This window comes from Spea bombifrons, chromosome 8 (assembly GCF_027358695.1).
Source record: "Spea bombifrons isolate aSpeBom1 chromosome 8, aSpeBom1.2.pri, whole genome shotgun sequence".
NCBI lineage: Eukaryota > Metazoa > Chordata > Amphibia > Anura > Pelobatidae > Spea > Spea bombifrons.
Window position 1 is genome coordinate 41,150,220 of NC_071094.1, and position 15,369 is coordinate 41,165,588.

Genomic DNA, 15,369 nt, shown 5'->3' on the forward strand with positions numbered 1-15,369 from the left:
ACTGAATATAGCGCTGGGGGTTATATTACTGTATACAGCGCTGGGGGTTATATTACTGTATACAGTGCTGGGGGTTATATTACTGTATACAGCGCTGGGGGTTATATTACTGTATACAGCGCTGGGGGGGTTATTACTGTATACAGTGCTGGGGGGTATATTACCGTATACAGCCCTGGGGGTTAGATTACTGTATACAGCGCTGGGGGTTATATTACTGTATACAGCGCTGGGGGTTATATTACTGTATACAGCGCTGGGGGGGTTATTACTGTATACAGTGCTGGGGGGTATATTACCGTATACAGCCCTGGGGGTTATATTACTGTATACAGCGCTGGGGGTTATATTACTGTATACAGCGCTGGGGGTTATATTACTGTATACAGTGCTGGGGGGTATATTACCGTATACAGCCCTGGGGGTAATATTACTGTATACAGTGCTGGGGGGTTATATTACTGTATACAGCGCTGGGGGTTATATTACTGTATACAGCGCTGGGGGGTTATTACTGTATACAGCGCTGGGGGTTATATTACTGTATACAGCGCTGGGGGTTATATTACTGTATACAGCACTGGGGGTTATTACTGTATACAGCGCTGGGGGTTATATTACTGTATACAGAGCTGGGGGTTATATTACTGTATACAGTGCTGTTGGAAATTACTGTATACAGCGCTGGGGGTTATATTACTGTATACAGTGCTGGGGGGTTATATTACTGTATACAGCGCTGGGGGTTATTACTGTATACAGCGCTGGGGGGTTATATTACTGTATACAGCGCTGGGGGTTATATTACTGTATACAGCGCTGGGGGGGTTATATTACTGTATACAGTGCTGGGGTTATTACTGTATACAGCGCTGGGGGGTTATATTACTGTATACAGCACTGGGGGGTTATTACTGTATACAGCGCTGGGAGGTCATTACTGTATACAGCGCTGGGGGTTATATTACTGTATACAGCGCTGGGGGTTATATTACTGTATACAGCGCTGGGGTTTATATTACTGTATACAGCGCTGGGGGTTATGCTCCCCTTAACCCTTTCAGAGATTGTTCTTAAAAGCCACCTTTCAGAATGTATAGTGAATAAGGAGTGTGATTCTAAGGTAACCTCGCTGTGTATTTTGTTCCATCCATATTACAGAACATGAAATGTGCCCAACGTCCCCATTGTGATCCTAAATTATAGCCAAGCAGGCAATTTGCTTCGTTTTAAGCAGCTGCAACGCGGCATCTGACATCGAATAATTAAAACGTTGGAAGCGAGGATAAGTGCTCTCGGAATGATAGGATACCGGGAGACAGCTGGATATATTACATGCGACGTGTGACATCACACATTCTTAAAACAGCCTTTAAACCAGACATTCCACAGAACACATAAAGGCTCCCGAGCGGAGTGTGAAATGGGATAAAAACCAACAATAATAATAAAAAAAAATTTAAATCGTCTAATCCCCATTTAATTACAAATTGCTAATCCCACCAGAAACTACAATTTTTCCAGGTTTTCTGCAGTTTTAGAACTTTTGCTCGGACGTTCTAGAGAACATTCTAGAGGACGACACTTTCTCTTATTCCTGACATGGCCGGCGAGCGTATAGACTGCCCAGAGTATATGTTCTGGTAGTGTAATTACACATGTGTGTTTTAGATTTAAGTACATTGGTAGGCACGGACCCCGTAGATAAGATAGATGTGTTCCCAGATAGATATAAACGCACGCGCCGGCTCGCACACGGTTCTGTTTGATTTCGCTCTGTCTCCTGGTAACTGTCTTTCTCCCTTGTTCTTGAAGCTCTAATCTCCCGGCTGTCTCTCTCGGAAAGATAAGGAAGATAAGGTGGTCGGCTGAAACCAGATGAGACTGTCCTGCGGTGGAAAGGGACGTGGAGGGGGGAGACGGGACGGGGAACGGGGTATGACTTGTGCCATACACCCGGTATATAGGGGGTACCGCGAGGTTCTAACATTTAGTGCATTAGGGGTCGTGGATAAATTATCAGCTGATTTTTCTACCTGCCAGGTGAGAATCTAAAAGCTTTATTAGACATCATGCCAATTCTTTTATCATGTAATGTGACGTTTGAAAGGGTTGGATGAGTTTGGAGGAGAAGAACTTGTTGTCCAACATTGGTGGCTGACCTCAAAACGCTCTACTGGATGAACGGGCAGAAATTCCCACAGAAACTCTCCAAAATCTGGTGGAAATCCTTCCCAGAAGAGCGGAAGCCGTTATATCCTCAAAGGGGGACCAACTTCATATTAATGTCTTTAGAATGTGAGGTCATCGAAGTCCCTGATGATGTAATGGGCAGGTGTCCCAATACTTTTGTCCATATAGTGTATAGGCGTGGGATAAGCGTATGGATCCTGAAGTCAAGACAAGACCAAAGATTGGTGAAGTAACGGGCGACTAGTTGGGCTGAATGGGTCTGATCTGCTGTCAGGTCCGGACCCCTGAGTCGCGAGGGATGTGGAATAAGGGTGGGCACCCATAGGCAGCCTAACACGGGATCAACAGCAAAAATAAGGGAAGAGCAACTTCCATGAGGTTAAAAGCGCCACAAACAAAGAGGGTCAAAGTATTTAAAGGGGCTTTATACATATCATGCAAAAAGCTAAATCATACTACATTAATGTCACGTTATAAACATACATAGACATGCTACATACAAAGGGCATCCAACACGTCTTCTCTGTACGCCCCACTCCCATTAGGCATTCCCCACAAAAGCTAAGCAAGGGTTAATTCGAGCAAGACCTGGCGAACCCGGCAATTAATATGTCCGGCGCAGGCTCCGGTTCTCTGCACATGGCGCATATGCTCCGCCAGTCCTTTCTGCTCTGCATGCCAATAGCCCTGCGGTGTCCTCGGCTCTGCACCATGCAGGGTTAAACATTAGCCCGTCCCCTTTGTCTCTCTTCATCCCACCAGTCGCTGCGCTGTACCGGCTCTGCACCGCACACCGAGCACTCCCAAAAACTCCAGCCACTGCCACCCAAACTCCAGGCTCTGCTCCGCGCACGCCGGACGCCGAACCGCCCGCCGGCTGGGGATACTGATCAGCAATCCAGAGGCTGCGCTCCGCAAACTACAGCAAGCGCTCTGCGCCGCTCGGCAGACGCCGCTCTGCAACCCGCCGGCATCTCTCCGCACTTGTTACAATGTTTCAAAGTGGCACCCAGGTGAGTGTCTGCGCATGGCTATGGGGGCATAATAAACGTAAATCTATACATTCATACTGTCAGTAGACCAACGCGTCGCTCAATTTATATATATATATAATTATAATATAATGCGGAGTACAGCAATGTATAATAGGAGTCACTGAAAAAGCTCTTAGAAGTAACTAATAACCTCTCTCTCTCTCTCTCTCTCTATATATATATATATATATATGATGTATATACTGTATATACACACTACCATTCAAAGGTTTGGGGTCACTTTGCTGTTTTCATTTCTGGCTGTAACACAATTCTAAAAGGGTTTCTAACGATCAATTAGCCTAGTGAGTGAACACAACGTACCATTGGGACACAGGAGTGATGGGAGTGATAAAGGGCCATTGGGACACAGGAGTGATAAAGGAGTGATGGGAGTGATAAAAGGGCCATTTTAACACAGGAGTGATGGGAGTGATAAAGGAGTGATCGGAGTGATAAAGGCCCTCTGTATGCCTATGAAGAGATTCCATTAAAAATCAACTGTTTCCAGCTACAATAGTTATTTACAGCATTAACCCCGCCTGTGCTGGATTTCTGATCCATTTAATGTTATTTTAATGGACAAACTTGCTTTTCTTTGAAATACAAGGACAGTTCTAAGTGATCCCAAACTTTTGAACAGTAGTGCTATATATATATATATAATTATAATATAATGAGGAGTATAGCGGTATATAACGTGGATCTATTGGACAAAATAAGTAACTTCTAGCAGGTGGAAAGATGCTGTTAGGATCGTATCGAAGCTGATTGCTAGAATGTCTTAATCTCTAGCCATCTATAGGGTGATAGAAGGATAGACAGACAGCCAGACAAGTGTATATATATAGCTGTTATACAGGATGCATTGTGTGATCTGTGTGTGTGATGTATGTGTGTGTGATATGTGTGATATGTGTGATCTGTGTGTGTGATATGTGTGATATGTGTGTGTGATATATGTGTGTGTGATATGTGTGATGTGTGTATGTGATGTATGTGTGTGTGATATGTGTGATATGTGTGATATATGTGATATGTGTGTGTGATATGTGTGATATGTGTGTGTGTGATATGTGTGGTATGTGTGTGTGTAATATGTGTGATATGTGTGTGTGATGTATGTGCGATATGTGTGATATGTGTGATATATGTGATATGTGGGATATATGTGATCTGTGTGTGTGATATGTGTGTGTGTGATGTATGTGTGTGTGATATGTGTGATATATGTGATATGTGTGTGTGATATGTGTGATATGTGTGTGTGTGATATGTGTGTGTGATATGTGTGATATGTGTGTGTGATATGTGTGATATGTGTGATATGTGTGATATGTGTGATATGTGTGTGTGATCTGTGATATGTGTGTGTGTGTGATATGTGTGATATGTGTGTGTGATGTATGTGTGATATATGTGATATGTGTGATATGTGTGATATATGTGATATGTGTGTGTGTGATATTTGTGATATGTGTGATATGTGTGTGTGTGATATGTGTGTGTGATATGTGTGTGTGATATGTGTGATATGTGTGTGTGTGATATGTGTGTGTGATATGTGTGATATGTGTGTATTTAGACACCCGTCTCACGGTACGCTGTCCAGTGTTTGGAATCTGGCCACTGCACCTTAGCTCCTCGCAGCTCTCTCTCGCATGCACTCTCTCCCAGTGGCTCTCTCTCTAATCACTCTTAGTGTCTAAATATTTATATGCAAAACAGACAGTCAATTATTCATTGAGACCCCCCCCCCCACCCCTTCCTATCACCATCCTATCTTCCTCTCTCTCCCATGACGGATGTTAATGACCTGTCACAAACAGAGACAGTCAAGGAAACACTCTCTTTAGACAGAGGTTACAGTCCACAAACTAAGACCACAAACTAGCTGACACATGCACTCTTACTGACCTCTCACAAAACTCTTTCCTACACACAGCTCTCTCAGACTGAGTGCCGATACACAGCTCTCTCACGCTGATATCCCATACACAGCTCTCTCACACTGAGATCCCATCTGTCTCTCTCTAACGCTGAGATCCCATACACAGCTCTCTCACACTGAGATCCCATCTGTCTCTCTCTAACGCTGAGATCCCATACACAGCTCTCTCACGCTGAGTGCCGATACCCAGCTCTCTCACGCTGAGATCCCATACCCAACTCTCTCACACTGAGTGCCGATACACAGCTCTCTCACACTGAGTGCCGATACACAGCTCTCTCACACTGAGATCCCATACACAGCTCTCTCACACTAAGATCCCATCTGTCTCTCTCTAACGCTGAGATCCCATGCACAGCTCTCTCACGCTGAGTGCCGATACCCAGCTCTCTCAGACTGAGCTTCCTCTGTTTTCAAGCAAAGACTTTGGAAAAAAACATATTATGTGTTATTTGTGGTTGTTTATGTATTTTCTGCAATGTCATTGCAAACACTTTACTTTTAGTAAAAATAATTTTTCATGCTGAATATTTTTGGGACCACTTTTAGTATTTTGACTACTTTGTCCCCCTAAACCCCCACACTCAGCTTCTTCACGCAGTCCCCTACACACCAAACTTCCTCAGACTGCTCCAGACATACTCAGCTTCCTCACACTGACCCCTCACACCCGGCTCCCTCACACTGACCCCTCACACCCAGCTCCCTCACACTGACCCCTCACACCCGGCTCCCTCACACTGACCCCTCACACCCAGCTCCCTCACACTGACCCCTCACACCCGGCTCCCTCACACTGACCCCTCACACCCGGCTCCCTCACACTGACCCCTCACACCCAGCTCCCTCACACTGACCCCTCACACCCGGCTCCCTCACACTGACCCCTCACACCCAGCTCCCTCACACTGATCCTTCACACCCAGCTCCCTCACACTGACCCTTCACACCCAGCTCCCTCACACTGACCCCTCACACCCCGCTCCCTCACACTGACCCCTCACACCGCCCGACACACCAAGCTTCTTCACGCTGCCCCCACACACACAGCCCCCTCATACCCGGCTCTCTCATACCTTGCCCCCTCACACCCGGCTCCATCACGCTGCTCCTATCAAGCTCTGTCACACTGCCCCCTCACACCCAGCACCCTCACACTGACCCCCTCACACCGCCCGACACACCAAGCTCCTTCACACTGCCTCCACACATGCACTCCCTCATATTGCCCCCACTCACACCCAGCTCCTTCACGCTGCCCCCACGCACCACGCTTCCTCACACATGGCTCCCTCATACTGCCCCTACCCAGTTCTGTCACACCACCCACTCAATCCCAGCTCCCTCACATTAACCCCCTCACACACCCGACTCCATCACACTGCCCATACCCAGCTCTGTCACACTGACCCCTCACACCCAGCCTCCTCACACCCAACTCCCTCACACCCAGCCTCCTCACACCCAACTCCCTCACACTGCCCCTATACTGCTCCAAACTCAGTGGCCCCCCACACAGGGTCCCTACACCGCTCCAGTTGATTTTCCTTTACTTTTAATGATACTTCCAATATGTTTCCAACTGTGTAGCGCTAAACCCTGACCCGTGCATCCTTCCTTCTCCCACATTCCCACTCCATCCTTTCTTCTCCTTCATTCCCACTGCATCCTTTCTTCTCCTTCATTCCCACTCCATCCTTTCTTCTCCCACATCCTTATTAACGCCTATGGTCTTCTCCGTTTTTCCCACAGACATTGCAGATACTGAGCTGCGATGAAGAATTGGAGGCAGAAGTCATGAGTCAAAATGTGCAGCCCTCTTGAGCACCCAAATACTCACAGACTCCCACAGTGGGAGAGAGGACAAGGTGAAGGAGGCAGACAAAGAGAGCGGATTGAGAGGGAGACAGACGAGGATAGAGGGCAAATGAAAACAAAGGAGAGTGCATAAGAGATTTCAGTGATACTGTCTTCTAGTAGCCACTGTTCTCTCTTTGCCATGTCGAACTCAACTGCCCCGGATGCATGCAATGTTGACTCTGGCCTGGATGGAGTGCTTCCCCCCTCGCTCTACACTCTGGTCTTTGTGGTGGGTCTCCCCGCTAACCTCCTGGCCCTGTGGGCAGCCTGGCTTCAAGTTAGAAGAGGTAGAGAACTTGGAGTCTACCTTCTGAACCTCTCACTCTCTGACCTACTACTCATTTGTGCGCTCCCACCTTGGACGGACTACTACCTAAGGCGTGATGTGTGGGGTTATGGCCCTGGTGCTTGCCGTCTCTTTGGGTTTGTTTTCTACACCAACCTCTACGTGGGAGCAGCGTTCCTCTCGTGTGTCTCTGCTGACCGCTATCTAGCAGTGGCTTACCCCCTGCGGTTCCCGGGTGCTAGGCCCATCCGTTCCGCTGCCGCCGTTTCGGCATTGGTATGGCTCCTCGAGCTGGCGGCTAACGCCCCTCCGCTCCTGGGAGATGCCATCCACAGGGACCAATACAACCACACTTTTTGTTATGAGAGTTACCCTCTTTCTGGGAGGGGGGATGCCCTGGCCAATGTGGCGAGGGTACTGGCAGGGTTCCTGTTGCCCTGGGGAGTTATGATGGTGTGTTACGCCGGGCTCCTGAGAGCTCTGCGCGGTAGTGCATCCTGCGAGCGGAGGGAGCGCAGGAGAGTGCGGCGGTTAGCGCTGGGCCTTCCCTGTGTGGCTCTCATCTGCTATGGGCCATACCATGCTTTACTTCTCCTCCGCAGCTTGGTGTTCCTGACCAGGGGCAGCGCGGTGGATTCGGGTGGAGGCTGTGCCCTGGAGGAGAGGCTTTTTCCGGCCTACCATGCATCGCTAGCCTTGGCCACATTGAACTGTCTGGCAGACCCTGCACTCTACTGCTTGGCATGTCCTGGAGCAAGGGGGGAGGTGGCGAAGGCAATGGGGGGTGTAGTGGCATGGGCAATGGGCAAAGACCGTGTGGGGTGGGGAGAGAGGGCTGTTGAAGGAAGAGGGGGTTATGGTGGAGAAGATGTGGGGATGGTGGAACTTGGAAGAGGACAGGGAGCGCATGTGGTGTGAATAATGTACAAAGGACACAACCAATGTTAAATAATATAATAAATTAAAGTGAAAATGTCCAACATAAAGAGTCCTTTATTATTATTTATTATATTTATTATAATATTATTTATTATATATTATCTCCAAAGAAGGATGAGGATCTTAAATCGGATTTTTCACTCCCCCCCCCAAAAAAAATAACCCATATAATGGTGTCTGAAGATTAAAATAAGCGACCTGTATGTTATAGAAGCCCCCTTTACATCTACGGTAGGAGCAGCGATCTCAACTTCCTGTTTCCAGGAGCCGCTGACCGTTTCTGTCCGTTAAGAATTATCTTGCCTTTTGTTTAAAAGTTACTTATCTTTGGTGGAAACGGATTGATTTTTGCAATTCTTTTAATGGTGAGAAAAAGGGAAGAAAAGATGAGTGGAGAAAACTCATTAGTATTGTAGTTATGCCACCGATCTCAGGTTCCCTTACTTTTAAACCAAATATCTCCAAAATAATATACACACTTTTATAAACAAATTTGGTTATGGTAAAAGCTCTGATTGTTATACTTTATACATCATTGTGTGAGGGTGAAAAGGAGTGACGTCTTCATAGAGTTCTAATAGGGAGGGCAACGGTCATTAACGAGGAACGTTCTATGGGGAGGAATCGTCTTCAGAGCGCTCGGAAATGTTCTACAGGAACGGAGAGAATTTTATTGAGGGTTCTGTTTGCAGAGGCGAGATGCTCTGCAGCCCAATCTCTGCCATCTGTGTGCTGAGTCAGTGTGCGTTGCGCAGGTACATTACAGGGATTTGGGGGCAATTGAGTTACATCCGAGAACAGCAGAGAGGGGGAGCGGAGGGGACACAGCTGTCGCTGGCAGTGCTGACTCTTTGGCCATACGCTTGAGTCTGGGACTACATCTGAATTCTGCCCGGCAGGTCTCCCTAACATCCCAGAGAGGTAGTTTGTAGAATGCCTCCCCCCTACTACTCCTGTACTGATAGCCCCGATAGCAAAGAGACCTCTAGCATCCATACTCTCCCTGTACTGACAACCCTGATCCACACGCAGCTTTATCATTAGAACGCTTCCCTCAGCTATTCCTGTACCGAGAGACTGTACACACACACATTCACACACACACACTCATATACACACATTCACACACACATACACATTCACACACACATACATACATACACACACAGAGCTTCACCCATTTCTTACTCAGCTGGGTCACATCATACTGTTTGTGACCCTGGGAATACCCTGTCCCCACTACAACCCGGAACAGAGCAACTTCTCAGCGTCCAACAGGCGCTTGTTTGAAATACAAGCAGTGACACTAAGTAGCTGCGTATAAACATTATAATAGCAAAGTGTGCATTGCGGGGGAGATGCTGGAAGCCGGGTGGATGTCGGAACACAAGCAGATCTAACCGCAGAATAAACCACGTCAACAATGGGAAATACCTCTTCTCTGTGCAGACCCCTGACCCTTACCCCAGCTCCCTGGTCTTATCTCTCTTGGGTACAGAACACATTTTTTAAAAACTAATGTCAGATAGATCCTCTGTGACATCACACCCCTGCATTTGCCTCTTTCCTCACCCCCGGCTCCTAGGCTTCCAGATCTTGGACTGCTTGCACCCCTGCGGGATACTCACCACCAGTCCCACCCAGCTCTTGTTCACTGAGAGCTCCAGGGCTTGGGGGTCCCATTTCAATCTGAACACTTTCCTGCTGCTGATCGTCTTCTTCAAGCCAATTAGTATCGAGAAAACAGGACCACCGATTGTCTCTTCTCCTCCACAGTTTCCATATCCTTCTTCGAGACATTTTCTGGAACATAAGCACTGCTGTCGATACAGCCCCTGACTCTTACACCTATACCCCCCCCATACCCTGAGGCTGGACTATGTACTCAGGTGTAGCAAGCACTCACTCGCATAGGTGACTCTTACATAGTAAAGAGGGATAAGAGGGCAAATAAGAAGTAAGGTGTCCAGCCCTAGGGCTTCTCAACAACCGAAGAGGATAATAAAGACAACACTTTATAATTTATACAAATACAATGTATAAACACCATAAACAAAGTAAGACTGGATAGAAGCACAGAACCATTCTAGGCAGAGCCGGACTGGATGAATGCCTGCTGGGCTGCTGGCCGATGGAGCCGCTCGCTCCACCAATCTGCCGCGCTAGAATAAGACTGGGTGCTGTAGCGTGTGGCCAGCGGCTCGATATGCCCGGCGGCAACCTTCGCTCACATTAGAATGTAACGTCTATCCATCGGCAGCACTGATGTCATCAGGCGGCAGCTGGCCTTAAAGCGCCAGTGCCGCCCCTATCATTGCCGTTCCTTGTTTATTACCATCACAAATTTTTTAAAAAAACTGACACAACTCCTGACGATATGTTTTAAACGGAGCATCTGAAACTTTAACTTCCCCAGTAAGTGGGGATTTCCTCACCCAACCCTCGTAAAGGCTGCCAGATGAGAAGGGGAGGAATAATCCCGCAATTCACGAGAACAGGAAGTTAATATGGCGTCTCCACATAAACTTGATATCTAGCACATATCTATTTCTTTTATCGCCTCGTGTGTTTTGGGCAAAATAGTACAATGTGTTTCCGTGAATCCCCTATAATGTTAATGGAAAGTGTTGCGCAATATACGAAAATACTGCAAGCAAACCATAGAACGCGTGTCAACGGAAGGCGCGTTTAATAGGCTGGTCTAGACTTGCGCTGAAGAATGCACTGACCGGACTTGCTGGAGTGCGGAAGGGAATAATGATTGTTCTGCATGTAAAACTGAGACGCGGAGACTAGGTGACTGTAATGGTGCTAAAGTACATTTAATGGCCTGTGGTTGCACGGTAGGCAAATAAATGGGTCTATTCTTCTTTACTGTGAAGATCAACAAAGGCTGATTATCTCTCGGCCTACGGAGGCTCATACAAGAATTCCACGGCGCAGGAGAAATAACAGGCTGGCCACCTGTTAAGGTGACTGGTTCCTTTAACATGTTTTTAGTACATTAGAAGGTATAATGGGATTTAAGTTTAAAATGGGTGAAAAGTTTGAAAAAAATTGTCCAGTCGCTGTAGCAAACAATGGAATGGTCCAATCAGCATCAGAATAAGAGCTATGGTGATAACACCACTTCTGAAACTATTAATGCTGCTCACGTTATTAAAGGGACAGTTTAATGTCACCGGCAGCCTTGGTAATGAGGAAATCAATGGGAGCGCTTGCCGCACATGCACACGAGGGTCTGAATAATAGACATTGTGGCCTGTGAACAAAAAAATAATAATATGATAGGGGATATCCATGTTTTCCATGATCTTTGTTAGATTTTTATTTGCATGGCCCCTTTAAATTGGTTTTATTTGTCAAATTCTCCGTTTCTTAATCCTTCCCTTTCATTCTTTCCCCTGCCCTCTCTGTCTGCCGGAGAAATCCCGCATCCATTTATGGCGTTTTAGTGAACTCAGAGGGGCTTGGAAGGATTTACTAAAAGGTGGAAGGATGGAGAGTGAAATCTCTCAGTTATTTGGTGGAGACTCACTCCCGAGAGAATGGAAAAGCGTGGGGTTTGAACTCCAAAGGCAAACATTACTCATTTTGTTGCGGGATAATTGTCAATAATCCAAAATATGCTTTCTATCCACTCACAATGCTGGGAGATGAACGCGGTTGCCGTCTGGCTAGGAACTTACTGGTAGACCCTGCTTCCCCGAGCGCTGTTTGACACGCCGACTCCCCACCCAAATGCCACCCATTCCCCCCCCCGTTCCCCACCCAGTTACCTGCCACTGAAGGCTGTCAACAAACAAGACACAATCTGTGCATTTCCCAGCTTGAGTAGAAGCATCTCAATTAAACATTCATTAACCTAATTGCCTTCAGAACTCCCGGGCTGTTTGCGTCCCACGAGCCCTGGTCTAATGTGACCTCTTGTCTTGCGAGACAAACAGCGCCACCGCAACATAGAAGGCCATGAAGAGTACTGCAATCAGTACTTTTCTCAAGGCACTTCTCCTTAGCTTCCAATGAGGTCTTTTCTAAAGGTTTAAACCCCATTCTGAGCTTGGGTGGTAGTTGGACTACTACTGTTATTTAATGTGTAGTTCTCTGAGATCATTTCTCGCATCTTTGACTTAACCAAAAGTGGTGGATCCTTAAGGATGTTGTTTCTTTTAGACAAACCATTAATTTCACTCTCTAGCAAAAAAAGCTTGGTAGAGCCATCATTTTATTTTATATAAACCCAGCAGCCTTTTCAGATTCTGTGGCAACAACTTATCAGTGCTTACTGTAGCGTCACATGACAATTAAGTGTTCCTGGTAAAAATGGTAGACAAGGAACCATGTAATAGCACTTTTTTTCTTTTTGTGGCATATGGTTAGATACTGGCGATCCACGTAACATGTGACTATTTTGTTAAATCTCAGCCACTTACAAACGACATGAGGTTTAAACCTCCAAAATGAAGGATTCTACTGGAAGTCTCTGCTCCGAGCCTTCTTCTCTAGGCAGATTTTGTATGTAAGACAAAACAGCAACATGGGAAATCTTAATTCCATGTCTTATAAGATGGCACAAACCATCCGCTGGATAAATGAATGGAGGTGTCAGGAGCTGCATATGGAAGTTAAGGAGGTATCTTGACAGTTTTATACGCTAAGAAGGTAAGTTTCTCTTGAGAACATTGTAACATCCCACAGAATGTTAGGAGCCACCTCCCCTATTTTGTTCTTCTAAATGGTATGGTCCACCCCACGAAAGTGTTGAACAGCACTGATACAGAGTATCTGATAGTTTAACGGACTCCAAGGAGTCCTCATTGAACCCTGAGAGTTCCCAGGCGTGCCAGCTGTAGATCAACATCTGGATGATCTTCAAAGCGGCTGGAAAATGTCCAAGTATGTGTTTTGCAAAGCCTTAGAGAAACAGAGAAGGTTTTTAGACTGAAGACGGCTGCCAAGCACTAGTTTCTCCTTAGGGACGTGAGTATGGCTTTCTGCATGGATTTAAGGATATAGTCATTTATCTGTATGTAAGCTCTAGACATGTTAACATTCTGACCCAGGAGCTGCACTCCTTTGTTTTTCTCCTCAGTTCCAAACACTTCTTAGCTCCTTAGGGATATCTATACAGCTCTCAAGATGGATTTGAAGCTACGATTAACGGTCTGTATGTTATCGCCAGACAAGTTTCTTCTCTGATCTACAAATGGGATTTGATAGGATTCTCCCCTGAGATATTACACCCGACATTCCATTTCTCCTTCATTTTCAGTTCCAGTGCAGCACGAGGGTAAAGCAAAGAAGAAGTTGAGGGTATTCACTAACCCAAAAGATTACGGAAGGCTTGAAAGCTTCAACTCCCAGATACCCCATCACAGTAAAAAGGGTGGACACCGCTGAGCTTCTTCTGCAAGGGCTGATATATTTATATAATACTCAGGGACCTGAAAAGTTCCAACTTCTGAGTTAACAAATAAAACTCTTTGTAGATGGACAACAACCACTCATCTATATCAATTTATTTGTCTCTGTTCGCTCTGAGTATAAATTTGGATGGCGACCCTGACTTCATTTGTGATTAGAATTTATCCTGTCCCTGTTCTGGATATAATTGGAACAAGACTATCCGTCCGGATTCCTATTTCCTGGTTGTGGTCAAGTTTAAAGATCTTATCCCATCACAGCTGGTCCATTTCCTGCTGGAGGCCGACAGCCTAACATTCTGACGAGGCATTTTCTATAGAATGGGCTTCCTGGGAATGTTTCCTTTAATAAAATACCGCCCAGATACTTTAGATATGTAAAGCCCATATGCTTTTGGACCAGTCCCTAAAAAAATAAATATGTAATATAATATGGTCTATAGCTCCCAGATCCTCAAGTGAGCGTTCTCTTAAATACCCCTCTGGCAATCATAGAGTGCTAACAACTAGTGGGTTTATTCACTCTTGCATCGAGCCTAAAAAATCTTTTTTTGGGGTACAATGCTATATAATAGAGGGAAACAGTAGAATTATTCTTCTAGTCGAGGTCCGTTTAATTTAAAGATACATGATGAAGCTGGCCCAAGTGTTCTACTCTCACCTTTGACAATACGAGACTAAACATGTCAACGCCAGGAATGTAGAACTGAAGGGAATAGGAAAAGTAGCCGGCTATCCAACCAAAGCAAAACGTCTCTTACTCCTGTATTATCTTTTGCTGCCATCACTTCAAACTTTCCTTTGTCCTCTTATTCCTACTGTTCTTGATTTGATTCCTTGTCTTGAGGACCCTGTTTTGTGCGTCCTGTATAGACCCCTCGTTTTTCATTCATATGATTCATATGTCCGGCATAGAGGAGAGAACAGAGAGATTGGGGATGGCATAGAAATGTTTGAATACATAAAGCGATTTAACAAAGTACAGGAGGGAAATTTATTTAAAGGAGGAGAAATGATCCTCCCTCTTTGTTCAGCTCAGTGAGCAAGCAGCCGACCTCAGCTACCACCTCCAGCCAGGAGATCTAGCGGCTCCTCACCTCCTGCCCTGGGGCATTAGCAACGGCGCTTCTGCTGGTAGAGATGGGAATGTGGAGCTTTTTATTCTCCTCTTCTTCATCATCTGGAATTTCTGGTGCTCAGGGAACATTTACAAACCAATTCAGAAGAAATGATGGGATACATTGGATTTTTAAATAGACAGTAGACAGAGTATGTCCATATTAGTAATCCGATACTATTGTCATTTTGGGCAGTGACTAGACCGAGGTTGTGGCTCTTGATCCTGATGCACATTGCCACCGGGACCATCCTGGAGGGGGCGCTAGAGGGCCACAGGAACCAATAACCCCCTGAGTCATGATGAGCGATTCGGTTAGCAGCGGTAACTCCCTAACTCACAGGGGCAAAGTGCAAGTATAGATTTGCTGGGTAAATACCACGTTCACGCGGCAGACTGCTCTGTATATAGTGCATTCCCCCATACAGTAAATTAGATTAATGGTACGGCTCCACCTAATCTGCTGAATTGAATACTTTTGTAACACGCTGCTGAATTAGAAACGTCATTCCTAGCATTACTGACTATCCAAAACCTTTCCAGAGAGTATGTGGACACCTGACCAT

The 15,369-nt window shown here is 46.0% G+C and overlaps 1 protein-coding gene across 1 annotated transcript; it reads left to right on the forward strand.

The window, feature by feature from the left end:
• The first annotated feature begins 3,024 nt into the window (after window positions 1–3,024).
• Window positions 3,025–8,310, forward strand: GPR4 (G protein-coupled receptor 4). The gene is made up of 2 exons (XM_053473500.1): window positions 3,025–3,206; window positions 6,931–8,310. Exon 2 carries the CDS (start codon window positions 7,178–7,180, stop codon window positions 8,240–8,242), a length of 1,065 nt encoding a protein of 354 aa, XP_053329475.1. The 5' UTR covers window positions 3,025–3,206; window positions 6,931–7,177; the 3' UTR covers window positions 8,243–8,310.
• Window positions 8,311–15,369: the final 7,059 nt, after the last annotated feature.